General features: G+C 44.9%; 2 protein-coding genes across 5 annotated transcripts in view; one reads left to right on the forward strand and one right to left on the reverse strand.

Moving 5' to 3' along the window:
* The first annotated feature begins 8,553 nt into the window (after window positions 1-8,553).
* The window catches only part of FECH (ferrochelatase), a 38,157-nt gene continuing 19,710 nt past the window's right edge, over window positions 8,554-27,000 (forward strand). The window contains exons 1-5 of one of the 4 annotated variants that reach the window (XM_032152202.2): window positions 8,554-8,725; window positions 9,292-9,401; window positions 15,102-15,228; window positions 22,199-22,318; window positions 24,025-24,173. In XM_032152202.2, coding sequence (XP_032008093.1) covers window positions 22,221-22,318; window positions 24,025-24,173 — 247 coding nt within the window. In that variant the 5' untranslated portion in view covers window positions 8,554-8,725; window positions 9,292-9,401; window positions 15,102-15,228; window positions 22,199-22,220. Of the gene's footprint in view, window positions 8,726-8,923; window positions 9,047-9,291; window positions 9,402-15,101; window positions 15,229-22,198; window positions 22,319-24,024; window positions 24,174-27,000 lie in introns of those variants that run through there. The other 3 variants (XM_032152201.2, XM_058438302.1, XM_032152203.2) reach the window with 3 other exon arrangements.
* Window positions 25,321-25,652, reverse strand: LOC116468521 (large ribosomal subunit protein eL42-like). The gene has a single exon (XM_032152204.3). The coding sequence runs from the start codon at window positions 25,639-25,641 to the stop codon at window positions 25,321-25,323; it is 321 nt and encodes a 106-aa protein (XP_032008095.1). The 5' UTR covers window positions 25,642-25,652.

The raw sequence follows: 27,000 nt of genomic DNA on the forward strand, positions 1-27,000 counted from the left end.
GCTAAAACATTAAGTATTTATTCATCTGCTGCCGCTTTAAAAATTCTATTGTGGGCCGGGCGCGGTGGCTCACGCCTGTAATCCCAGCACTTTGGGAGGCCGAGGCGGGTGGATCACGAGGTCAGGAGATCGAGACCATCCTGGCTAACATGGTGAAACCCCGTCTCTACTGAAAGTGCAAAAAATCAGCCGGGCGTGGTGGCGGGCGCCTGTGGTCCCGGCTGCTAGGGAGGCTGAGGCAGGAGAATGGCGTGGACCCGGCAGGCGGAGCTTGCAGTGAGCCGAATCGCGCCACTGCACTCCAGCCTGGGCGACAGGGCGAGACTCCGTCTCAAAAAAAAAAAAAAAAAAATTCTATTGTGGTTCACTTTTTCTTTTTTCCCATCCTTTTAGGTTTGTGCTTAAAAACAAAAAATACCACCATCATGAACAAAACCTCTACCATCATTTCAGTGTGGTTTTTGGGAGAGAGTGAAACTATACCCCTGTGTTCAAGCCCCATCTTTACCCAGAGGTCATTACTCTGTATTTGAAGACCAATCAAAAGGGAGTGGGCATAAACAAAAGGGAAGAAATGATCTGTTATTAGCTATTAGGAAGGAAAAAAATAGCAAGGAGAATGACGAATTCTCTGTAAATGGGAAAAAAAGCAGTATATAACTGAAAAGTTATAAGTGAAATTTAACTGGATTATGAGAATGGGTAGATAGATACCTATTATTCTCTGGCTATGTCTGTTAAAAAAGAATTTCCTTAGAGCATTCAGGTTCACCCACAAATTTGAATTCATAATTCAGCGCCTCTAACAAATCCATGATCTTGGAGACAGGAACACCTGGGTGAGTGGTGAGAACTCCATAGGCACTCTCTGACCCCTGCTTGCTTTCTTTTTTTTGTTTGAGGCAGAGTCTTGCTCTGTTGCCCAGGCTGCAGTGCAGTGGTGTGATCTCGGCTCACTACAACCTCTGCCTCTTGGGTTCAAGTGATTCTCCTATCTCAGCCTCCCTAGTAGCTGGGATTATAGGCGTACACCACCACAACAGGCTAATTTTTGTATTTTTAGTAGAAATGGGGTTTTGCCACGTTGGCCAGGCTAGTCTTGGACTCCTGACCTCAAGCCTGCCTCCGCCTCTCAAAGTGCTGGGATTACAGGTGTGTGCCTCAGCCTCTCAAAGTGCTGGGATTACAGGTGTGAGCCACCATGCCTGGCCTGACCCCTGCCTTCTGTCACCTTTTTCTCTTGTGAGATGCACCCTGAAGGTATGGAGCCAGCCCTGGCTTGGGAGCCAAACATACCTGGGTCCAAATACTGGCTCTGCCCCTTGCTAACTGGATTCAGGCAAGTCAGGGGACCTCTGTGACTCTGTTTTCCTCATCTGTAAAATAGGGTGGTACCTCCTCTTCATAAGCCAGTTGCAGCGGTTCCATGTCTGGCACTTAATAAATGGAAGCCATTACAGTTATTGTGACTCCTTTTCCTGCGGGCTAAATGTGAGTGTGACTCAGAAGCCTGTCTTAACTTTCCTTGTTGCAGCTACTCTAGTCTGTGGTGTACAGGACCCAGCCCAGACCTTGACCCTGGCTCACCAGGCTCCCTGTGAGCCGGCCCCTGCCCACCTCCAGGACTCAGTACTCACCTCGCTAAATCCTTCAGGTCGTCTCTTCCCACTGACCAATCAGCAGCTGCAGAACACATCTTGCTGTCACAGGGCTTGCTGCTCTCCTGACCTGCAAGGCCTGTCCCCCAGCAGCCACCCCCTCTTCCTGGAAATGATGCGGGGGCACCAGCAGCCTCTCCCTGGGGGCTGTCCTGACAGCCCTGCCCCTTGCCTCCTGCTGCTGTATGGAACCCAGAGCAGACCTCTGTACCTTTTATTTCTCTTTGTTTAGATAGCTGCTTCTCTGCTGGTGTATAAGCTGCTTGTGGGCGGTGGTGGGCTATGCAAGGCACATAGCAGACTCTGAAAAAATGATGAATGAATGGCTAGCTTCAATCATTATTGCTATATCAGTGACCACTAAAACTTTTTTAAAAATTTGGCCGGGCACAGTGGTTCATGTTTGTAATCCCAGCACTTTGGGAGGCTGAGGCGGGTGGATCACTTGAAGTCAGGAGTTTGAGACCAGCCTGACCAATGTGGTGAAACCCTGTCTCTATAAAAAATAGAAAAAATTAGCTGGGTGTGATGGGAGGCACCTGTAATCCCAGCTACTCGGGAGGCTGAGGTAGGAGAATTGCTTGAACCTGGGAGGCAGAGGTTGCAGTGAGCTGAGATGGTGCCATTGCCCTCCAGCCTGGGCAACGAGAGCGAAACTCTGTCTAAAAAAAAAAAAAAAAAAAAAATTAGCTGTACCTCTTTGTCTTTTCTACTTCCTGCAGCATAAAGTATATGCGGTTAGAAACAAAACAAAATGAGAACAGCAATGACAAAGAGCCCCCAGCTTTGTCTCAAACCAGCTCCGCTGCTAAGTAATGTGCTTCTCTTTTTTGGCCTCATCAAGGCCAGAAACCTTGGAGTTACTTGATTCCAGCCTGCTTCTTATCTTTAAGATGCCATAACCTGTGCCTGTCCTCTCGACTTCTCCCTATCTTTAAAAAAAAAATTAAATTTTTAATTAAAAATTTTTAAGTATGTTTTTTGAGACAGGGTCCTACCCTGCTGCTCAGGCTGGAGTGTAAGTGGCATGATCACTGCTCATTGCAGCCTTGGCCTCCCTGGCTTAAGCAATCCTCCTGCCTCAGCCTCCTGAGTAGCTGGGACTACAGGTGCACACCGCCATGCCCAGCTAATCTTTGTATTTTTTGTAGAGATGGGGTTTTGCCATGTTGCCTAAACTGGTCTTAAATTCCTGGGCTCAAGTGATCCTCCCGCCTCAGCCTCCAAAGTGCTAGGATTACAGGCGTGAGCCACTGGGCCTGGCCTTCTCCATACCTTTTGCTCCTCTGCCATCTTCACTTCCATTGCCACTCTGCTCCACACCTCAATCCTCACCTGTGGCCACTCTGTCCAGCTCGGTCTCTCTGTCTGGCCCCTATTACGTCCTATGACCCACACCCTGCTTGCTCAGTATTCTCCTCTGCCACAGCCCTGAGCAGCTGCCCACCTTCCTGACTGTCATGGCTCTCGATGCCTCTGCTGGCCTATGAAGGGCCAAGCCCTCAGTGCATTTGGGCTGGGACCCCAACCTTTTCTCCTAGTGCTCGCCATACCCTGTGCTATGGCCAAGTGAAGGTCTTGCTCCTGGTTCTCATGTGCTCTTCCACCTTCGTGCTGTCTCTGCACATTCAGCCTATCTCAGTCCTCTTATTGTAAATTCAGATACCTCCTCGATGGAAAGCATTCCTTCATCTTCTCAGCCTGAAACCCTCTCACTTTTGTCAGGGAAACTTCTGCTCACCTCTTGTGAGCATCATAAACAGATTTACTAGATACGTCTATTTGCCCTCAAAATCATAGGTGAGAAAGGAACATCCCTGGGCATCAGAATTGGAGGGGAGGGGCTAGAGAGAATCTCAAAGTCAGAGGTGTTAGGTTAGGAATGGGGGCTCCAGGGAGAATTGAGCCCAGCCAGAGCCCAGCCAGATAAAGTCACCAAGGGGCCCCTTTAAAAAAAAGTTTCATCGAAGTATAATACTTACATAGAAAAAGGCATACATCATAAGCATGCAACTCCATGAGTTTTCACAGTGAACACATCATGTGCTCAGCTCCTAGAATGCCCATGCAGCCATAGGAAGGTGGAGCTAGGACCAGACCCCTCCATGAAGCAGGGCTGCAAAGGCTCGGCACTTCTGTGAAAAGTAATCCAGAAAATTGGCCTTCTAGCCCAGAGAAGCACAAGGAAGCCTGCTATCTTCCCAGGGCTCTGGGGAATGCCTACTCCCTGGCTGTGAATTTATACAACTGCAGGGAACAGGACAACCAAGTTGAGATATTCACACAAACTTGGTCTAAGACTGGTGGGACCCCTGGGTCCTTGAAGAAGCAAACAGAAAGGCCTCTTAGGGACCCTTCCACCACCCAGGAAGCAGAGAATGCTGGAAAAACACTCAGTATGAATGAGCTAAAAAAAAAAAAAAAAATCACAATGGGCACTTTTTTTTTTTTTTAGACAGAGTTTCGCTCATGTTGCCCAGGCTGGAGTGCAACAGTGCAATCTTGGCCCACCACAACCTCTGCCTCCCAGGTTCAAGCGATTCTCCTGTCTCAGCCTCCTCAGTAGCTGGATTACAGGCATGTGCCACTATGCCTGGCTAATTTTGTATTTTTAGTAGAGACGGGTTTCTCTGTGTTACTCAGGCTGGTCTCAAACTCCCGACCTCAGGTGATCCGCCTGCCTCAGCCTCTCAAAGTGCTGGGATTACAGGCATGAGCCACCGCGCCCAGCCACGATGGGCACATTTAGTCATGCAGTATAAGTGAAGAATGGAGGTCACCCAGAAGACACAGTTTTTCATTACCTACAAAGTTCTACATCAATCCACCCTGGTTCCCCTACCTCCCGCCGCCCCCCTACTCAAGCCATGTGGCCTCCCCGCTGTTCCTTGACAGCCTTGTTATGGGGCTGAGTTGTGTTCCCCCAACAGACATGTTGACATCCTAGCCCCCAGGTACCTGTAAACATGAACTTATTTGGAAACAGGGTCTTTGCAGACGCAGTCAGGTTAAGATGAGGTTATTAGAGTAGGCCGTTAATCCAAAATGACTGGCATCCTTCCAAGAGGAGAAGACAGCCTGTGACTATGGAGGCAGAGGTTGGAGTGCTGCATCTACAAGCTGAGGAATGCCAAGGATTGTCGCCACCACCATGAGCTAAAAAAGAAAAGGAAGGATTCTCCCTTACAGGTTTCAGAGGGAGCACAGCCCTGCTGACACCCTGATTTTGCATTTCTAGCCTTCAAAACTCAAGACAATACATTTGTCTGCCTGGTTTGTGGTATTTTGTTCCAGCAGCCCTAGGAAATGAATACAAGCCTCAGATGTGTTCCAGTGCTTGCTGGTCTCTCTGCTTGCAAGCTCTTCCCCAGACAATGCCCTCACTCCCTGCAGGTCCCTGCTGAAATGCCACCTTTGCAGAGAGGCTGGTCCTGACTGCACTACTGACCTGGGCAGTTGCAGCCTCTCTCCCTTCCTCCACCTCCTTTAGCTTTCTTCCGGTCCCTAGCCATACCTGACAATACGTTGTATGTCTTTCATCTTTGTTGTAAAACGATCGTCTGCCTTGCCTTCTAGAAGGTACGTTCCATGAAAGTAGGGACCGTCCAGTTCATTGCTACACATCCAGTGCCTGCCATGTGCCTGACATAGACTGGAGTCTCCCATACGTTTGTTTCATAAACGAATGAGCTGTTTGAGAATGTTGTTTGTTTTCCTTTTCACTCTTTTATCCTCTACATGACCTAATGTTTTGCTCATGGTAGATGGTCAGGAAATATGGGCAGAAGGATTAATAAACCCGTCACCACCACTGGGCTGAAGGCTCTGCATGGTGAAGAGGGGCAAGTCAAAATGCATGGCATGTTGGCCTGGATTTGGTGGCCTCTTTGTTGTAAAATGATTCTAGGGACAATCGATCAGATTTCTCTAATGATTATAGCTTACCATTTGTCACATGCAGCCACTGTTTCTCTTGCCCTGAATCCCTCCTGATTCCTCCCTTCCCCAGTTCTTTTCCTGATTAAGGAATCAGAGTTGAATAATCTAAATTTAGTTTGTGTAGCTCAGAGGTGCCAATCATGGCAAATAATGAATGAAGAGATTTCCCACCCCTTTCCCTGAAGCACTGAGCTGAAACCAACAAATTCATTTTATTTAGGATCACAGGCTGCACTCAGAGTGGTGTCTGTGACAGGTGAGTGCTTTATCACTAATGAAGTCACCAGGCCCCAGACAAACCCTTTCCCTCCTGTTTGGGGTGCTCCTTATCTCTGTTAGCCCACACACTGTGCCTTTTTAGCCTTCTGTTTGTTAATGGAATTGGTGTGTCATTTTGTTAAAAATATGTTAAGTCGGAAAAAATTCATATTATGTATATCATATGGTTCTGCAAATTTCTTTAGCCTTTCAAGGGCTTTTCTGGTAAGCCAGTATTTAGAGTTCACAATTTCTGGGTTAAGGACTGTATTTTCTACCAGTTTTGAAAAGGACCAACATGAAGCACATTTTATCTGCTTTCACTGCATAAGAACATAAAAATTTACTCATTGGAAAGCTGTTATATTCAATGTTTGTAAGAAATAAGCCATAGATTAGGAATAACAATTGTTATGGTACTCTCTGTTGGGGAAAAAGAATGAAGTTCTGTTTTCAGTTATAACCTATGCGTTCTTAATATGTGCACCAGGAGGTTTTATACATGAGGAATTTTGAATGAGTTTTTAAAAGTCAGTAAAGGCACCTGTAATCCCAGCTACTCAGGAGGCTGAGGCAGGAGAATCACTTGAATCTGGTAGGTGGAGGTTGCAGTGAGCCGAGATCGCGCTATTGCACTCCAGGCTGGGCAACAGGGTGAGACTCCCTCTAAAAAAAATAAATAAATAAATAAATAAAAATTAATTAATTAATGAAAAAATAAAAAAAAGAAGTCGGTAAAAATGAAAGTGCAAGATGTGAATAAAAGAAATGAAATGATGCTGATTCATTTAAATGTTTAATAAAGTATGTCTCACTAGTTCCTTAATCATTTCTGGACAGAAACAAATTTAACCCGTGCCATCCATTGATTTTGTATTGGTGAGACTTGGCACCTTTATGCCTTGTCACTAATCATCAGCGTTTGCCTGGGAGGGACCAGAAGCCCCCTTATCTCTACTTAGCAGGATGGCCCAGCACCCTGGATGGAGGGGATGACTTTCTCCAGGGCCTCCCAGAGGGGACAAGAAGAGCCTTCATAACTCAGACATCTAACACCCCTGGCCATTTTATTCTCTGGCCTTGTCTACACGTCTGCCAGCACAGCATTGCGAGGTGTGCAGCCTTTTAATTTAGTTTCTTTAGAAGAAATGGGTTCAGGCCGCGCATGGTAACTCACGCCTGTAATCCCAGCACTTTGAGAGGCCGAGGTGGGTGGATCACTTGAGGTCAGCAGTTCGAGACTGGCCTGGCCAACATGGCAAAACTCTGTATCTACTGGAAATACCAAACAAACAAACAACAACAACAACAAAAATGGGTTCAGACTGTAGGTAGAGAAGTATGTTATCCATGAAGATCACCTCTTTACAGGGCAACTTAAGAAGACTATAACTTTTGTTATGAGGGTAGAGAATTAGCCACACATATAAGGAAGGTGGGTTGATACCTAGAGCAGGTTTTACTGTGCTTTTCTCAGGACATCCGCTTGGATATGAAGATCATGTAGGTAATATGAAAGGCTATCCATTTAATTTGACATTTTGCATTGGGCTTATAACCATCAGGAGGACCAACTTTAATAAGAAATAAACTAATTCCATCAGTAGCACATATTTAAGCTACAGAAAACTGGGTTTCAGCTGAATCTAGACTCCATCTTCCCTGAATGTTCCATATGGCTTGCCCCCTTTGCTCAAATGTGTATAAGGCCTTTGCTCGAATGTGTGAGACTCTGATCAACCTGCATTAGTCCCTTCTCCCACCTTACCCCATCTCTTTTACCTTGCTTCATTCTTCTTTTGTCCTGAGAGGGAAAAAGAAGAGGGGAAGCCGTGGAAGGGCTCCATCATTCAAAGTATTACATATTGTGATTATTTTCTGTGTCTCCCCTAACCCCATGTAAGCCCCCGTCTGCTCTTTTCACTACTGTTTTCCCAATGCACATAGTAGGTGCTCAATATTTGTTCAATGAATACCGATGCCTGAGACCTTTCTGTACCAAGGGCTGGTTTCCTACTCCACAATGCATTGAACATATATAGGCAGGGTGGGGTGGCGGAGGTGTAGGAATGAAATGTGCGCCTGTTCCTCCCCGTGGTCTCAGTGTGCGACCTTGGGGGCGGGGCGGGCGGCTAAACTGGGAAGATGCGCGGATATGATACAGACAAACCTCATCATACCGTCCCTCCAAGAAATGCACTTGCCAGGCTGGCCTTCACTTTTCCTAATGCTCTTCTGAGTCTCACCTGTCAAATTCAGCTGCACAGAGAGGGTGCAGACAAACTGAATAATCCCTTTTTCTATTCTGAAAATAAAGCAAAACAAAACAGGATCTGCACACTTGTGCTGTGACTAGGCAGGCAAACTGGAGAACTGAGGCAAAAGCATCCTTATATCTAAATAATAGTAATGGAAACATCGAAAAAAGTTATTTGCTGAGTCATGGCTGAGGATCCTGACTTCGCTAGTTTGGCAGATGCAACCAGGGCACGCAACTAGGAGTCCAGCAGGTTTTGCAGTAACTTGCGATGGTGGTGGGGAGCGGGCTCATAGCTCAGCCCCCGCGACCATTTTCACGCAGGGAGCGGCGCCCAGCTGGGGCGGGCTCTCCGAGAGGGGCGTGTCTCTGCCTGGCCTCGCCCGCCCCGGCCCGGCAGCGAATGAACGGGCGCGCCGGGAGGGCGCGAGGTCAGGGGGCTGGGGACGCGCGTGGGGATCGCTACCCGGCTCGGCCACTGCTGGGCGGACACCTGGGCTCGCCGCCGCGGGAGGAGCCCGGACTCGGGCCGAGGCTGCCCCGGCAATGCGTTCACTCGGCGCAAACATGGCTGCGGCCCTGCGCGCCGCGGGCGTCCTGCTCCGCGATCCGCGTAAGTGGGTCTGTCGCGGCGGTCGCCGGGGCCAGGGTCCCTGAGAAGGCGTGGGCTGAGCGGGCAGCTGGCGCCCGGGCCATTCCGGGAGCGGCCTTGGGGGTGCTGCGAGCAACCGAGCGAGGGGCGTCGCGGAGAAGGGAGGGGTGAGGGCAGCACTCAGGGCTCGGGAGGCCGCGGGGAGGGCGCCGGGATCCAGGAGGCCCAGGTTCAAGTCCCATCGGTCGGCTGGGTGGCTTGGAGCAGTGGCTGGAATTTCCCAGAGCCTTGGTTATTGTCACCTACAATAACCAGACTGTTGAGAAGATTACGCGAGGGAAGGTATGTTATGGGCCTGCCATAGAGGACAGTAAGGAAGTTATCGTCATCATCACCACCGTGGACATCTGCCCTGCAGTTCCCTCCCTGCTGAGGAAAGCCCATGGTCCTTGGTCCCTCTGTGCCCACTTCTCCTTAGCAGCGGGACCCACCGTGGGGCAGCCTGGGCTAGCGTTTTCTAGAGATATCTGGGGAACTTGTAAGACCCAGGAACAGCCTCCCACGTTTCTGATGCAAACCATGAATAGGTTTTGACCACAGGATGAACTGATGGGACTGTGGATCGCACACACCTGGCTGGGACAGCATTTCCAACTGTGACACCTTGAACAAGGCACCTAACCTCGCCAGAGCTTTGGTAAATGTACATTGAAATCCTAATTTTTTTTTTTTAAGGCTTGCCTTGGACATGAGCACCTTGCCCGGCACACAGTACGTACACAGGCATCCTCAAGATGTCTAGCCATTCATGTAGAAGGCTGCCACACACAAATAGGATGCTTATTTAATGCATCTGAACGGTGACTGGACACAGACTGGACATATTTTTCTAAGAAGTTCATCAGTCTGACACCTACTTGGAGTGGAGAGAATCCCCTCTGAACCTCCATATCTCATTAGAGGTGCCTTTGTTAGGAAAATAATAAGGACCCAGTGTACAATGAGGCTAGCTCACTAAGGGCGCTGGGGGACAAAGGGCATTGTTTTTTAAGAAGAGGCAGCGCAGTGCCAGTCGTGGGGCTGAAAGAAGTATTAAACTAATCTTTTCTTTGACTGACCTTTCCTGTGGCAAATAAAGTCTGACAGGTCCTAGATTTGAGGTTGTGGAACAATATGTGAAACTTTAAATTATTTGTAGTCTAGGTTAAAAGTGGAAGGATTCAGAAACTCTAGCAGAAGTAGATTTGGAGTCTATTTGTGTTACAGACTTTGATTTGAAGGTGTAGTTATAATAATTTATCATTTTGGTTGATAGGAAAAGATCAACTTCTGTGTGAGAAAACACTGAGGATTATTTCTGAAAATGAGTTCTGAAAGTAAAAGTGGAAAAGCAAAGTTTTATACTTTATGTATTTAGCATATTACAGAATGAATAAGAAGCTTCCGGGAGTGGGCCATATATTATCTGTCTGTTTAGCTATCTATATAAATTATTTTTTTCCTTGGTGCCTTTTTCTTCCCAAACTTCAAACGTTTTCTTTGTTTGTTTTGTTTTGTTTTGTTTTTTTAAGAGATGGAGTGTTGCTCTGTTGCCCAGGCTGGTGTACAGTGGTGCCATCATAGTTCACTGCAGCCTTGAAATCCTGGGATCAAGTGATCCTCCCGCCTCAGCCTCCCTGGTAGCTGGGATTACAGGCATGATCTAGTGTGCCTGGCTCTCCAAACTTTTTTTTTCACTGAGCATATATTATCTTATTTAATTAGAAAAACAATTCCAGGATAATAAAAGAGTTGTAGGGTTTACATAAAAGACATTAGAACATTTTGGCTCCATATCAGCAACTAACCAATATTTTGAAGTACCCACTATGTTTATTAATAGTTACAATATAGAACCTTATTTCTATAAGGTTAATTTTAAAATGGTGCATATTTTATAAGTACTTTTGAAGTAATCCTCATCTCCTATGTGATAGAAAAGGGCCATTATAGATTTCAGTAGTTGTGTATCTCGCCTTCTACCCTCTTCTGTCTCACCCGCAAGGATCCAAAATATTAATTTGGTTTTGAAGAACCAGTTGATACTTAAGGACTTTTTTTTTCTGTTTTTCCTTTTTCTTTATTTCTTTTTGCAACAACATGAAGTCATAACTTAGGAACTTCTTAAGTCATAGGTATACTTCTGAATGATAACCTATTGGATTTGTCCAGGAATTATGAAGTTTGTTTTTTGAGAGTTTCTTTTTTTTTTTTTTTTTTGAGACCGAGTCTCACTCTGTTGCCTAGGCTGGTCTTGAACTCCTGAGCTCAAGTGAGCCTCCTGCCTCAGCCTTCCAAGTAGCTGGGACTACAGGTGTCCACCACTGCAGGAGTTATGAAGTTTTGTTTTCTTTTTTTTTTTGAGACGGAGTCTTGCTGTGTCAACAGGCTGGAGTGCAGTGGCGTGATCTCAGCTCACCGCAACCTCCGCCTCCCAGGTTCAAGGGATTCTCCTGCCTCAGCCTCCCAAGTAGCTGGGACTACAGGCGCGTGCCACCACACCCAGCTAATTTTTTGTATTTTTAGTAGAGATGGGTTTCACTGTGGTAGCCAGGATGATCTCAATCTCCTGACCTGTGATCTGCCCGCCTCAGCCTCCCAAAGTGCTAGGGTTACAGGTGTGAGCCACTGTGCCCAGTGAAGTTGCGTTTTCTTAGGTCATCTTCTGTTTTGCTGCTTATCTCTTGGTTTGATCATTTTTATTGTTTGTAGGCCTTCTTTTCTTCTTTTTTTTAATGAAAAAAAATAGAGATAGGGTCTCTCCACGTGGCCTAGGCTAGTCTCAAACTCCTGGGCCCAAGTAGTCCTCCTGCCTCAGCCTCCCAAAGTGCTGGGATTACAGGCATGTGCCCCCATGCCCAGCCTGTTTGTAGGCCTTCTAAAGGTAGATCAGTTACCCATGTAAGGAGGAGGGGCAGAATTACTTGGTCTTAGTTCATAAATGGGCAAGTCTATACTATTGGATATTCTTCACCCCTTTGCTTAACCACATGCAGTGTGGCAAGGCATTGCTCTTGGGGCTGGACATATTTTTCCTGTCTTATCTTCACAGCAGCCCTGCAGAAGTAGCCTTATCACTATTTTGCAGATGAGAAAAGTGAGACTCACAGCATCTCAGTGAGTTGCCCAGGCCCAGCTATACGGCCTCTTTGGTCCCGTGTGGGATTTCTGCTCAGATCTCTCTGGTTTCCGAACACGTACTCTCTACGCCACGCAATGCTGCCTGTGCCATCAGATTCTCTTCAGCTGTGAGCTGAGTCTTTTCCAGAGTCTCAGTTGGCCCTTTGAATGTTTACTTTAAACTCCTTTAGCCCGGACAAATGCTAATTGTTTGGTAGGAGACACTCTTCATTTTTCTAGAATCTTCAGATCATTAGGGGAGAGGAGTGTTTTGGATGAGTCCTTGAAGGGTGAGTGTATTAACGAACCTGAGTGGAAAGGGTCCCTTGGTAGCAACATCATTCTCCTCTCTGAGAATCTGGAGAACCATGGAGAAAATAATTTTGTAAGTAGGACATGGTAATAGTTACGCAGCTTGAAAAGCTACTAGCTCCCAAATTTATTAGGAAATCCTCATCTACTAGTTGGAAAATCTAGTCCCTCCCCACCGCTTCCTTCTTCTTTTTTTTGAGACGGAGTCTCACTCTGTCACCCAGGCTGGAGTGCAGTGGTGCGATCTCGGCTCACTGCAAGCTCTGCCTCCCGGGTTCATGCCATTCTCCTGCCTCAGCCTCTCGAGTAGCTGGGACTACAGGCACCCGCCACCACACCTGGCTATTTTTTTTTTTTTTGTATTTTTAGTAGAGATGGGGTTTCACCGTGTTAGCCAGGATGGTCTTGATCTCCTGACCTCATGATCCACCCGCCTTGGCCTCCCAAAGTGCTGGGATTACAGGCGTGAGCCACCGCGCCCAGCCTTTCTTTTTTTTTTTAACTCCTTAAATTTTGTGTAGAAACGAGTGTCTTGCTATGTTGCCCAGGCTGCCCCCAAATGGCTGGGCTCAAGCGATCCTCCCACCTCAGCCTCCCAAAGTGCTGGGATTACAGGTGTGAGCCACCACACCTGGCACTCCTTCCTTTTTTTAGGTTTGAAGGAGGAAATGTCATTTTATTACAGGTTGAGTACCCCTTATCCTGAATGCTTGGGACCAGAGGTGTTTTGGATTTCAGATTTTTTTTAGGTTTTGGAATATACTTACAGATTGAGCATTCCAAATCTGAAAATCTAAAATTCAAAATGCTCCAGTGAGCATTTTCTTTGAGTGTCATGCCAGTGCTCAAAAAGTTTCAGGTTTTGGAGCATTTTGGATTTTGGATTTTCACGTTTGGGATGCTAAACTTGTACCAGCAGTCAAATTGTGGAATGCCAAGGTTTTATTCTCATAGCCCATGGAATCTGATACAATCTCACTCATATAAGGAATTAGGGACATTGCAGCATGGTTAGGAACCTGGTTAAATCCCACGATGAAGTTCAGAATTAAACTTATGTAAAAAAGGAGATGTGAGTTGGTTTGAATTGAATTTCTTTTTTTTTTTTTTTTTTTTTTTTAAAAAAAACACCAACTCAAACCAGATGGAATCGAACTTCTTTATGGAATCTTTGCACTTCCACTTTGAGTTGGTAAAGATTATTCAGCATAAGCTGACGTAATTGGCTCTGCTGGGAATGTGCACAGTCTGGATGGTTGGAAATCTAATGGCCTGGAGATATAATTCTCTTATGTTTTACAGACATGCTAGGGGATAAAATCAGAGCAGGTATAGTTCCCGTCCTCTAGAAACTGACAGTTGAAACTAACACCAGCACTAATCACATGGTGGACACTGCAGAGCGCTTCACTCCTCTGCTCTACTACTCCTTAAAAGAATGCCTGTAGCAAGGTATCATTTTACAGGTGGGGAAACAGGCTCAGGAAGACCTGGCCTCAGGTCACATTGCTAGTAAGTGGCAGAGCTGAATTCAGAGTCAGAGCTGCTTGACCCACAGCCTGAATTCCTCCTCAGGGCACCTTTGCCTCTTAGGAGTAGGAGGGCAGAAGGAGACTGATCGCAAGCTGGTTTCTAACCGGCTGGTTTGAGAATGGGGAAGAGGTCATGTGCATAGCACCAGGCGCCATAGTAACCGCCCTCTCACATGGCCATCTTCAGTACTTCCTATATGGCTTCAGTTTCATTTCACTGGATGTTTAAAGACCAGTACTCTTCATATGACAGCTGAATATGGCACATGATCTCCTCAATTCGGGTGGGTTCTTCAGGCCCACTGCCACCTCCTGTGGGGCCCAGGACAAGGGTATACTTGAAGGCACACGTATGGTATGTGGGATATAGCAAGCTAACAAACTGGGAAATACGTTTTGTCCTCCTGTGTTGACAAACAGACCTTGATCACAACCTGGAAGGGTGAGCTCTTGAACTCTCCGAGGTCCTGCAGAAATGTAGAGGCCTTTGGAGAGTTGCCTCTGACTCACACGCTTTCCTGCTTCTCTTCTTGCCGCCGGCTCTTTCTGGCCTTGTAGGGAGCCTCACACACAGCCTGGATGGACTCTCTGATCTTCATGCCCAGTTCCACTCTTGCCCCTGCAAACAGTTATCCCTTGGCCACCATTCAGGTCAAGACTTGATACACTGATGGCACAACCTCCCTCAGGAGGATGGATCCGAAAAGACGCCTGCACAGACCCTGGGAGTGGGTGTGGAGCTTGGGGGACAGGGAATCCTGGGGCGCTGGGAGCCTGGTCTGGCACGTGGAATGTGGACTCCTGGGGTGGCATGTCTCCTTGGTGGTAGAGGCTGCATACCCCGCGGGGTGGGGTGCAGTGGGAGGAGGGCCAGAACAGGCCCTGGGAAGCAGAGGCCCCTTGTCAAGGTTCAAGGGCATTACTGGGTTCTCAGCACCAGTGCTTTCTGAAGAAGCCTTGGAGGCAGAAAGGAGAACTGCAGCTATTTGAAAACTGGCCCACTTGCCACTCCCGAAATTGGCGGCTTTTCACTTTTCTGCAGCCCCTTCTCCTTCCACAGGAGCAGCACGCTACTGTCAGTCATGTTGGTCTCATGCAGGGGTTCTCGTGAGGCATTGTATCAAAATCTGCAGCCAAGGTGGGGAGAGGAGGTGTGTGTAGTTTCTAAAATGCTTCTCTGCAGGCTCTCATCGGCCATCCTAGGGGAGCGATCCTCCACCCCATCCCCTTGGAGAGGCCTTAAGTTCCTTTACCTGCCTGCAGAGAAATGCTAGGAAAATCATTTCTGCCATGGCATCTCTTTAAATTTTAGTCAGGAATTATGCTCTGAGGACCTCTTCAGAAGAAATTACTTTCTAGCTAGATTTCATGCGAGCACTTTACTTTTGTCACAGTGGCGTCCAGCAGCTGGAGGGTCTGTCAGCCATGGAGGTGGAAGTCAGGTGCAGCTGCAGCGGCTGCCGCCACAGAAACAGCCCAGCATGCCCAGGGTGCAAAACCTCAAGTTCAACCGCAGAAGAGGTATGAGTCTAACATCAGGTACAAATAAGAATTTCTCTTTATCGATGCAGACACCAGTAGACACAAGCTGCCTAGGAGGAAAGGTGCTGGGAAAAGCCAGTGTGGAAGGAGCGATTTTCTTGGCTTCCTTTCAACAGCTGTTAAATCATAGGTTTTACACCCCCCTTCCCCACTGGATCCTTCCCCGCAGCAGGGCTATTCTTAAAAGACACAGAGTTGAGTACCAACAGTCTGCAAATTGTGTTAAGAATTTGGTTCTGGAATATGTCACATAACACAAATTATATATGCTGGAAATGTATTTACGAACCTAACATAATTATGCCTATGAAATGTATGTTCTGTACAGGATAACGAATAACTGATCTACCAAGGATTTCTATAGGAAACTAGAGTATTGTTTTTCATCCCTTAACACAGTGAACGTAATTATAAAGGAAGTAATAGGATTTATCATCTATTAAAGAAGTGAAGTACACATTTCATACCTCACCTCTTCTGTTGCTGGTGGCTGGCAGTAGGCATGGCATTGTTGCAAGGGTCCTCTTTAGTAACAGGAGTCACAACTGCTCCCGAGACTTCCTCTGTACAGAGGCAACAGAAGACTCTATAAAGGGAAGTTATCGAGATGAGTACATAGAAACAGCACCCTTTAACATCAGGCAGAGTGAGAGAAAGTAGCTGGGACCTATTTAACTCCATGACCTTTCTGCTAGATCACACATTGTTTGATGAAAATTATACAGGTATGAATATATATATCCATATATATATGTATACATATATATATATATCTTTTTTTTTTTTTGAGAGTCTCACTCTGTCTCTCAGGCTGGAGTGTGGTGGCACAATCTCAGCTCACTGCAGCCTCCACCTCCCGGGTTCAAGCAATTCTCATGTCTCAGCCTCCCGAGTAGCTGGGATTACAGGCACATACCATCACACCCGGCTAATTTTTGTATTTTTAGTAGAGACGGGAATTCACTATGTTAGCCAGGCTGGTCTCAAACTCCTGACTTCAAGTGATCCGCCCGCCTCGGCCTTCCAAATTGCTGGGATTACAGCCGTGAGCCTGTAATTTTATTTTATTTTTTTGAGAGGGAGTCTTGCTCTTTCACCCAGGCTGGAGTGCAGTGACTTGATCTTGGCTCACTGCAACCTGCACCTCCCAAGTTCAAGCCATTCTCCTGCCTCAGCCTCCCAAGTAACTGGGATTACAGGTGCATGCCACCACACTCAGCTAATTTTGCATTTTTAGTAGAGATGGGGTTTCACTGTGTTGGCCAGGCTGGTCTCGAACTCCTGACTTCAAGTGATCCACCCACCTTGGCCTTCCAAAGTGCTGGGATTACAGGCGTGAGCCACCGTTTTTATTTTGAGAAGGAGTGTAGCACTGTCACCCAGGCTGGAGTGCGGTGGTGTGATCATGGCTCACTGCATCCTTGAACTCCTGGGCTTAAGCGATCCTCCTGTCTCAGTCTCCCAAGTAGCTAGGACTACAGGTGCACACCACCACACCCAGCTAATTAAAAAAATTTTTTTTTCTTGTAAAGATGGAGTCTCACTTTGCTGCCTAGGCTGGTTTTGAACTCTTGGCTTCCAGCAATTCTCCTGCCGTGGCCTCCCAAAGTGCTGGTATTACAGGCATGAGCCACGAGCCACTGTGCCTGGCCAGAACCAAAATTTTCTCTTTTTTTTTTCTTTCTTTTTTTTGAGACGGAGTACAGTGGCACAATCTCGACTCATTGCAAGCTCCGCCTCCTGGGTTCACGCCATTCTCTTGCCTCAGCCTCCCGAGTAGCTGGGAGTACAGGCACCTGCCACCACGCCCGGCTAATTTTTTGTTTTTGTATTTTTAGTAGAGATGGGGTTTCACCATGTTAGCTAGGATGGTCTCGATCTCCTGACCTCGTGATCCGCCCCCCTCAGCCTCCCAAAGTGCTGGTATTACAGGCATGAGCCACCGAGCCCGGCCAAAATTTTCTTATTGTATATTATTTTTTGCTATATGATCATGGGTATGATGATTGAGTACTGTGTAACCTGAGATTAGTTGGGGATGGGCATTAGATACCTTCTTCATCTGGCAGCCTGCCAAGCACGGTCCATTGCATTTCTCCTTGCCCCTCCCAGCCCCTCTTCCCACCTCAGCCATATGTACTGAGGGTTGGGATTTGATAGAAACTGAAGAACTGATTCAGTTTGGAATCCTAGAAGAAAAATTATTTCATTTGTGTGTTATTCTAGTGGTAACTCATTAACATAAGTAGGCTTAATATTATTAAAATTAAATGAAAATCTTTAAATTCTACTAAGTAACTTTAGATCATATTTATATAAAATAAATGGGATCATTTTAGAGAATACAGATAGGCAAAAAAAAAGAAACATTATGAATAATCTTACCACCCAATATTTTGTCTCTCTCTCTCTTCTTAAAAAAAAAATAGAGATGAGGTCTTACTGTGTTGCTCAGGCTTGTCTTGAACTCTTGGGGTCAAGCAGTCCTCCTGCCTCAACCTCCCAGAGTGCTGGGATTACAGGTGTGAGCGACCAGCCAGGCCAATTTTGTCTGTATGACTATTAATATTCATTCTGTATGTATTTAGCAAGATGTGACCATACTGTACATCATATATTTATAATGCCCTCTTTTTATTTACTTTATCATCATATAAATATTTGTCTATATTATTTTAGTAACTGAAGAGTATTTTATTAAGTCATAAACTACCCTGTCCAACATTCTGGGACACGTAGGTGATTTCTAGTTTTTTAATATTAGAAATGGTGAAGCAGTGAGTGTCTTTGTGGATTCTTCTGGTGGCAGACATTATGAAGGCATTGTGCTGCTTAATGCTTGGGCGGGACTAGACTGCAATACTAGAGTAGACACTACACTAGGCTAGGGGTTGACAGATTAGTTCTGTAAAGGGTTAGGTAGTAAATTTTTCAGGCTTTGTAGGCCAAACGCTCTCTTTTGCTGCTATTCAACTCCGCTGTTGTAGTGTGAGAGCAGCCATAAATATTACATAAACAATGAAGGGAGCTGTGTTCCAGTAAAACTTTATTTACAAAAACAGGCAGTAGGGGTGTATGCGTGTACACAGATTTAGTGCATGGGCTATAGTTCGCCAAATTCTGTTCTAGAGGCATCATAGACCCACAGGCCAATCACGTCTTAGAGGTTTAATGAAGAGCTGGGATCTTATTACTTTTTCTTGAGGCTGACCATATAGAGTAGAATAGAATTATTGTTTATTAATTGACAAGCTTAAGTTTCTATTATGTACATTTAATATTTCATGGAAAAACCTTGTATTTTGAGAGTCCTGGGATATAAAAAATGGCAAAATGTTGAAACCTTTCCAAGTGAGAAGTTTTAAATATATTTTGCTGTATACACTTTTATATTCAAACAAACGGAACATGAACGTTCAGACCTTGGTCTCAGGTGTATTCTGTCTGGAGGGAGAGGAGATGGAGACCCTTGACTAAAGCTTTCACTTCACATTCTGGAATAGAGGGGTGTCAGACTGGGGCTTACTAATGCGCTATTCATCATGCACAACACAGTTTTGAATTAAGTGCATGTGTATTTAGGTATTTTCAAGTCGTGTGCGTCTCTTTCATGTGTAAGATCAACATGCGTTTGCAAAACCATGAGCAGGGCAGACTAGCATCCCCTTTAAAGCCACTCTTGTTCTGAGCTCAGGTGTTATAGATGAAAAACAGCTCTAAATCCCGTTTGCACACTGATACCGTCTGTGGCTTAGGTAAGTCTTTTAGCCTGAGGTTTTTTAACCAGTAATCTGTTAACTGGCAGCAATCCATGGGAAAATGCACTTAATTTATTGTGAGTCACAGATTTTGAGGGCAAAAGACAGGATCCCAGGAGAAGACTGGTGGTCTAAGTAGAAAGATTAAAGGAATATTAGTTTCACAAAATAATGCATCTGGAATTTTCAAATATCAAGGAAAGAAAACTTAACACACCCGTTAATGCAGTTGTAGGACTCAAGCATGGAAGAGTTATATAACAACCACATCTTCAGTGCAGTTGCTTGGTTTTTTTAAAAGGGGATTAAGCCCTCTTTCTCTAAGACAGTGATTCTGAATAGGGGGAAGGGGGCATTTTTGCCTCCTGGGGCAAGTTTGGCAATGTCTGGAGACATTTTTGGTTGTCACACTGGGGTGGGGTGTGTGCTGTTGTCGTCTACAGGTAGAGGCCAGGTATGCTGCTAAGACTCCCGCATTGCACAGGGCAGTCCTGTACAACAAAGGACTCTCCAGCCCCAAACGTCAGTAGTGCTGAGGTTGAGAAACCCTGGTCGAAGGCAATGATGTGGAAAGGGACCTTAGTTAATCTTTATAATGGGGTATAAATGAGAAAATCCCTGACCTCCTTGTAATGCCATATTTCTCCTTCCCCAGGAATTGATGCGTATTCTGAAAAATTAGGTTGAGAATTCAGATTTTTACCTCATCCACTTACAACAGGTTTGATCAAGAAAACAGTGTCCACCTGTTTACATTTGACATACCCTGCTGCCTTACATTATTGCCAAATGTTGTTAATAATTGTTTAAAAATTGCCCATTAAGATGTCATCATAAGCCTGGGGCAATGGCTTACACCTGTAATCTCAGCACTTTGGGAGCCTGAGCCAGGAGTTTGAGACCAGCCTGGGCAACACGGCGAGACTCCGTCTATATAAAAAAATTTAAAAGTAGCCAGGCATGGAGGCATGTGCCTGTGGTCCCAGCTACTCAGGAGGCCGAAACGGGAAGATCACTTGAGCCCGGGAGGTCGAGGATGCAGTGAGCTTTGTTTGTGCAACTGCACTCCAGCCTGGGTGACAGAGTGAGACCCTGTCTCAAAAAAACAAAAACAAAAAAGATGCCATCATAGTATCATTAGTTTTCGAGCACATAAAGAATGTTTTTCTATACAGGCTCTGTCTCAGCAGTGTTGGTTCAGTAACTGCAGTAGTCAGAGGTAGTCTGGTGCAGGAGATTCAGGAAGTAGACCCCTCAGCATTCATAATAACAGTGTTTAGATAAACTTCAGGCTGGTTATTTTTCAGCTGCTTTATTGAAAGTGAATAGAGGGTATTACCATATAATGAAATATTATTTAGCAATAAAGAGGAGTGAAGTGTACTGATTCACGCTACGACACGTAGCATGAACATTTTATGCTGAGTAAAACCAGACACAATCATGAACATTTTGTGCTGAGTAAAACCAGACACAATCATGTGATTCTATTTCTATGAAGTGTCCTGAATAGGCGAATCTATAGACCCAGAAAGTAGATTAGTGGTTGCCAAGGGTGAGAGGGGAGGGAACGGGGAGTGGCTTTAATGGATACAAAGATTCTTTGTGGGGTAAAGATGTCCTGGAGTTAGTCGTGATGGTTTCCTGCCCTTCCTTATGTATTAGAAACCTCTGAATTGTTCAGATAATGGTGAATTTTATGGTATGCGAGTTATATGTCAATTTTTAAAAATGAAAAAAAGATGAATGAATGAATGGAAGAAATGCTCCTTGTTCTTTAGTTCCCCAGTTATTGCCATCCCATGGCTACCTGTTCATGGGGACACACAAGGTCTTCTGGTGGCTCCTGGCAGCATACCAGAGGCACCTGGTCCTGCTCCGGCTTCACCTTGCCCTCTGGCGGGGCTTTGGAATGGGGAGCTCCTGGCCTGGCTCACTTTGGGCTGTGTTGACTCTGGAGCTTGATCTGGATTTTAGGTTTACATTTTTGCATAGTACTTTGTTTTTTTAAGTTTCCAGAAGCTGCTTGACCTAAAACTTGTTATGGAGCTCTGCTTTCTTTTTGCTTCTTCCTGTTCATTCAGGGGTTGATTCTGTAGCCTGGGACTAATTCGAACGTTAGCACTGGTTCTTGCAGGAATCATCTACACAGTGAATTTACATGCAGGATGGAGAGGAGAAGTTTATCATAACAGGAGCCGTGGATGAAGGAATAGAGGGAGGTCCTGGAGAAGGAAGCAGAGGAGCAAGCAATAACTTCAGTCAGTTTTGGTGTGGTGGTTCACGCCTGTAATCCCAGCACTTTGGGAGGCCGAGGCGGGCTCCCGAGGTCAGAATTTTGGGACCAGCCTGACCAACGTGGTGAAACACCATCTCTATTAAAAATACAAAAGTTAGCCTGGGTGCCTGTAATCCCAGCTACTTGGGAGGCTGAGGCAAGAGAATTACTTAAACCTGGAAGGCGGAGGTTGCAGTGAGCTGAGATTGCACCACTGCACTCCAGCCTGGGTGACAGAGTGAGACTCCATTTCAAAAATAAAATGTAAAAAATAATTTCAGTCAGTAGTCATTTAATTTAATACTTGACTAAAGAGACAGGAGCAGATGCAAGAGTGGGGATGGGCTGGTATTGGACTGTGGAGGTTTAAAATTATGAGGGAACCCTGCCCTGTGTAGAGTAGAACTTACTGTGTGCCAGCACGTGCTAAGTGACTGAAGATGTTACCCACTGAACTCTCAAAACAGCATTTTGAGTAGGTGGTGGGTGCTGTTTTCCAGATGAGGAAACCTCAAGTTGGGAGAGGTCAGGTAACCTCTGTATTCATATGGCATTCACATGTACAGGTGCTTTAGCCGCAGGACAATTTTAGATTTCTACCTTGACTCCCAGTCCCTAAAGATTCGATCTCTGTTCAGGCTGAGACTTTAAAAGGGAAACATTTCCAGCTGAGTGAAGACTGATATCATGGATTAAGCCAAAAGACAAAGGTCCGAGTCTGAGCTGGGACCATGGGGAACTGGAGGCCACAGATGTCCCTGAATAGGTATCCATGTGATGGCAGTGAAAAGAGCTGTAGTATTTACCTTTGTACGGAACAGATTAGATAAGACTTTGCTGGCTGAACCAAGATTCCACCCTGGAAGAAAATAAGAAGTGTGACAAATCAACTGTTGTATTTTATTTTATATAGGAAGCCGAAAACTGGAATATTAATGCTAAACATGGGAGGCCCTGAAACTCTTGGAGATGTTCACGACTTCCTTCTGAGACTCTTCTTGGACCGAGACCTCATGACACTTCCTATTCAGAAGTGAGATATATATAAACACCTTGATTATAACCTTGGCACTACATTGACATGTGTCTCTCAATTCTGTAGTTTCAAACCAGTAAATAGTTTTAATGCATATCTGGTAATGGTTAAACAGCAGCATTGTTTTCTATTGGATATCAGAAGGATATGATATCAGAAAATTGCAGGGGGAGAGAGCAAATAAGTTAGTGAGGATTCTCCTTGAGCCCTTTGCTCCCCAGAGCCCTGGAAGTTGCAGTTGTCTTGACATAGCCTAAGTACCTTTAAAGATTTTTAAAGATATATTTGTACTTGGCACTTAACGGCTGATTAACACTCAGGGAAGCAATGATTATTATTCATTTGTACTATAAATATGGATTGTTGCTGCCCTTCTTTTCCTTTCATCCTTCTTTCCCTTCTTCCTTCTCTCCTTTTTCTTTCAAAATAGAATTTTATTATGAAAAATTAATACATGCATGCGATAAAAACTACAAATAGTATAAAAGTAATTACAGTAAAAGGCAAGTGTCCCTTTCACCTTGCACTCCCAGTTATCCACCTGGAGGAAAGTGCTGTTATATCTGGAAATAGTCCGTGCATATCCAAGCATACACATACATACACACACACACGCACATACATACATACACACACACCGTCCCCCACTTTGTTACACAAATGTGAAGGTACTTATGTACTATATTTGAAACTTTATTTTATTTTATTTTTTATAACGTATGTATACATGTGTCGTGTTGGTGTGCTGCAGCCATTAACTCGTCATTTACATTAGGTATATCTCCTAATGCTATCCCTCCCCTCTCCCCCCACTCCACGACAGGCCCTGGTGTGTGATGTTCCGCTTCCTGTGTCCAAGTGTTCTCATTGTTCAATTCCCACCTATGAGTGAGAACATGCGGTGTTTGGTTTTTTGTCCTTGCGATAGTTTGCTGAGAATGATGGTTTCCAGCTTCATCCATGTCCCTACAAAGGACATGAACTCATCCTTTTTTATGGCTGCATAGTATTCCATGGTGTATATGTGCCACATTTTCTTAATCCAGTCTATCATTGGTGGACATTTGGATTGGTTCCAAGTCTTTGCTATTGTGAATGTGTAAAATTAACACTGTATCTTGTTTCATAACATTATATCGATATATAGGTCTGGCTCATTTTTTTGATTACTATTTAGAATTGCATCATATGGCTGTAACTTAATTTGTTTAATCCATGCTTCATGGTGGACAATTAGGTCGTTTACAGTGTTGCAGTGAACATTCTTATGCATACATCTTTGCTCCTATATGCAAGTGTATCTATAAGATTAATAGACTTTATTTTTTAAATTAAGAGAAATGTCTACTTCATTTGTCTTATATCCTAGTTCTCGTTAGGTGTGGGATCAAAATGTGTTACGCTAGTAGCTAGCACACATCCAGGGTTCTCTGCATGGGTGTTGTGTGTCCTGAATCTTCAGGTGTGCTACTGGAATAGCTTGTGGAGCACAGCTGGGTATTCCTCAGAGAGGGTATAGCTTTAGCTCCTTATTCTACAACAAGAGAGCTGGCTATTGTCAATGACCTCAAGCTTCTGTTTTAAAGGCTTAATCTTGTTAGGCTCTCTAAAATTTTGCTTATTTTTTTTTTATTGAGTAGAAAACATTTCTCAGGTTGCTAAGGTGGAATAAAATCCACTTACCTGTATGTTAAATGATTTAGTAAGCTGGCACCATTCATCGCCAAACGCCGAACCCCCAAGATTCAAGAGCAGTACCGCAGGATTGGAGGCGGATCCCCCATCAAGATATGGACTTCCAAGCAGGGAGAGGGCATGGTGAAGCTGCTGGATGAACTGTCCTCCAACACAGGTATGGTGTTTCTTCGTTAACATTTAACTAGATTAGTTCTTTCGAAGTAGTTATGAAATTCAAAAGAGTAGTAGATGCTAAATGCTTCATATGTACTGGCAACTCAATTTGTGGTGTTTCTACATAATACATAGTCACTTAATTTAGGTCTCCAGGCATTATCCCTTGACCTTTAGCCTTTGCTGTGACTTCTTACATTACAAGTAAAAAAAGCTAAGGATTTGGGATGTGAGTTTCAAAAGGAAGTTCGAGATGTTTGTTAAGTTGAGCTAGAGTATAAGGCATAAGCAACATACCATGAATAAAAGATGCATATGTCATTACACTGGAAAGAAATCTTTGGGAAATGGATTGAGGCTCCTGCTATTGCCTTTTCTTTCTGGTTGGATAGCTGATTAGAATATTTAGAGCAGTATTAGCTAGCTATCATGGAAGCCACAGGACACTAAGCAACTCGCAGTGATGCTTTCAGCTCTCAGAATACCACCATCGTAAGGTATTGAAGGTCCTTGTTGGACGTGGCACCAAAAAGAGGATTATGCACATCTGAGAACCTCTATCCAGAATAATAGTGTGCAGAATGAACCACTAAATGCATGGATGAAGTAAAAATGCTGTATTAAACACATCGAAGACACAATTGATGGCAGGACACCCTGTTTTTGTATAATACTAAGACACAAAAGCACTACCAGTTAATTTTAAGACACCGTCTGTTGTAGACTGGACTGATACGAGAAATGTTAAAACCAAAAAAATGTACATCTTAGGACACATGAATTACATTCATTGCAAATACATCTTAGAGCTTTGGGATCAGCATAGGTGTGTGACACTGGGAACCCTCAAGGAGAACAGCTCCACTAGGCAGGACCAAAAGGAGCATTTCACTCTTTTCTGACATCACCGAGTAAGCATCCACTCCAGCTGCTCTCAGAATCCACCGGTTCCCATGGCACAAAGTAACAAAGGGCCCTGGCCCCTTCTCAGATCACCTCACTTCGAAAATTGTTCAACTGTGCCTCTGCATATTCGGCTTGCTTCCTGCTTTCAGCTGTGGCTCAAGGGCATTTCTTTCTTTCTTTTTTTTTTTTTTGAAGTGAATATAAACTCATGATTTTATTGTCTTCATAATAAAAGATGACACTTAGAACTGGATCACTTGGCCCTTTCTCTTCTTATCTCCTCTCAGTTCAAAATGCTTGCATCTTTTCATAGCCAGCATTCTCTCAGATCTGCACTTGGGCTCAATGCACTCAAGCCTTAGCACAATCTTCTTTGTAGTTTTAGCCTTTTTCCGGAAAATCGGCTTAGTTTGCCCACCATAGCCACTCTGCTTCCTGTCATAATGCTGCTTTCCCTGGGCATACAGAGAATCCTTGCCCTTCTTGTACTGTGTCACTTTATGGGGTTGGTGCTTGCCACACTTCTTACAGAAAGTCCGGTGGGTTTTAGGGACGTTAACCATGCTTGTGTGAGCGCTATCAGCATGGAAAGCGGCTCAAGGGCATTTCTTATGCAGTTCCTCCGTGCATGCCGCAGTGCACCTTTAAAATGTCAGCCCTCCATTCACACCTACTTAATAGAGAACAAACTCCAGTCATTAACAGTTTATCATGATCAGAGGTTTCCTGTGGGCCTGGCACGGTGGCCCACACCTGTAATCCTAGCACTTTGGGAGGCCAAGGCAGGTGGATCGCTTGAGCCCAGGAGTTCGAGACCAGCCTGAGCAACATGGTGAAACTCTGTCTACACACACACACACACACACACACACACAACAACAACAACAACAACAGCAACAACAATTAGGCATGGTGGTACACGCCTGTAGGCCCAGCTATTTGTGAGGCTGAGGTGGAAGGATCGCTTGAGCCAGGGAGGTTGAAGCTGCAGTGAGCCATGATCGTGCCATTGCATTCCGGCCTGGGAAACAGAGTGAACCCTGTCTCAGAAAAAAAAAAAGGTTTATTATGAACCAGATTTGCAATTGGCTATGCTGTCTTCAGTAGGAAGAGGAGGCAGACAGGTTCCCATTTTTCCTGTTTTTATGTTACTGTAGTACCCATCAGTATAAAGAACCCCAGTGAGCATGGGGGTGGGGCACATCCCAGCTGTTTGGGAGGCTGAGGCAGAAGGATTGCTTGAGCCCAGGAGTTAAAGCTCTGGTAGAGTTGTCAGACTTGAAAAAGCAATACAGACAGAAGGGCATCCTTCCCGCCACCTCCTGTCTCTGGTGAGGCTGCTGGGGTACCTCTCCATCTCCTTCTTATTCCTTTTCCCTTCTGATCCTTTCTTTCCTATCCAGTTGTAAAGTTTACTTTTGAACTATGTCTATTCATTTATTTCTATTAAGAAAAATTCTCTTTAGGCCAGAAAATGTGATGATTGCAAACAGATAAACATGTTTCATGCTGTCATTTTTTAGGGAAGTGGTTGTTGCTTGGTAGCCAGTGTGGATGTTTTGAGACTTGCACTGGTTTCATAGAATTGACCAGTTAACTAAGACAGTGAGTTATATCAGGAAATGGTTTCATGTAGTACATTGCATTGCAGAAATGTAGAGAATAGATATGGAAATAGACGAGAAGTGTAATCCTGTGATGCAAAGTCTAAATCTCAAATATGCTTTACAAATTATAATTTGTAAGGGAGTAAGCTTGTAACTGCTTTTAGTGAAGTTGTAAGTAAGGGCTGCTCATGAAATAATTCTGTTCTTTTCCGGATGCAGCATGGGTAGGAGTATGGGTTCTATTCTCTGATGGTATTGGCTTCCCTGCTCTGGTTCAGGCAGTTTACTTACTTCACTAAGCCTTAGCTAGAAAAT

Source organism: Hylobates moloch, unplaced genomic scaffold (assembly GCF_009828535.3).
Source record: "Hylobates moloch isolate HMO894 unplaced genomic scaffold, HMol_V3 SCAFFOLD_5, whole genome shotgun sequence".
Lineage (NCBI taxonomy): Eukaryota > Metazoa > Chordata > Mammalia > Primates > Hylobatidae > Hylobates > Hylobates moloch.

Bases quoted from the DNA above. Each gene is read 5' to 3' on its own strand.
- LOC116468521 (XM_032152204.3), bottom strand. From the start codon at position 25,641: ATGGTTAACGTCCCTAAAACCCACCGGACTTTCTGTAAGAAGTGTGGC.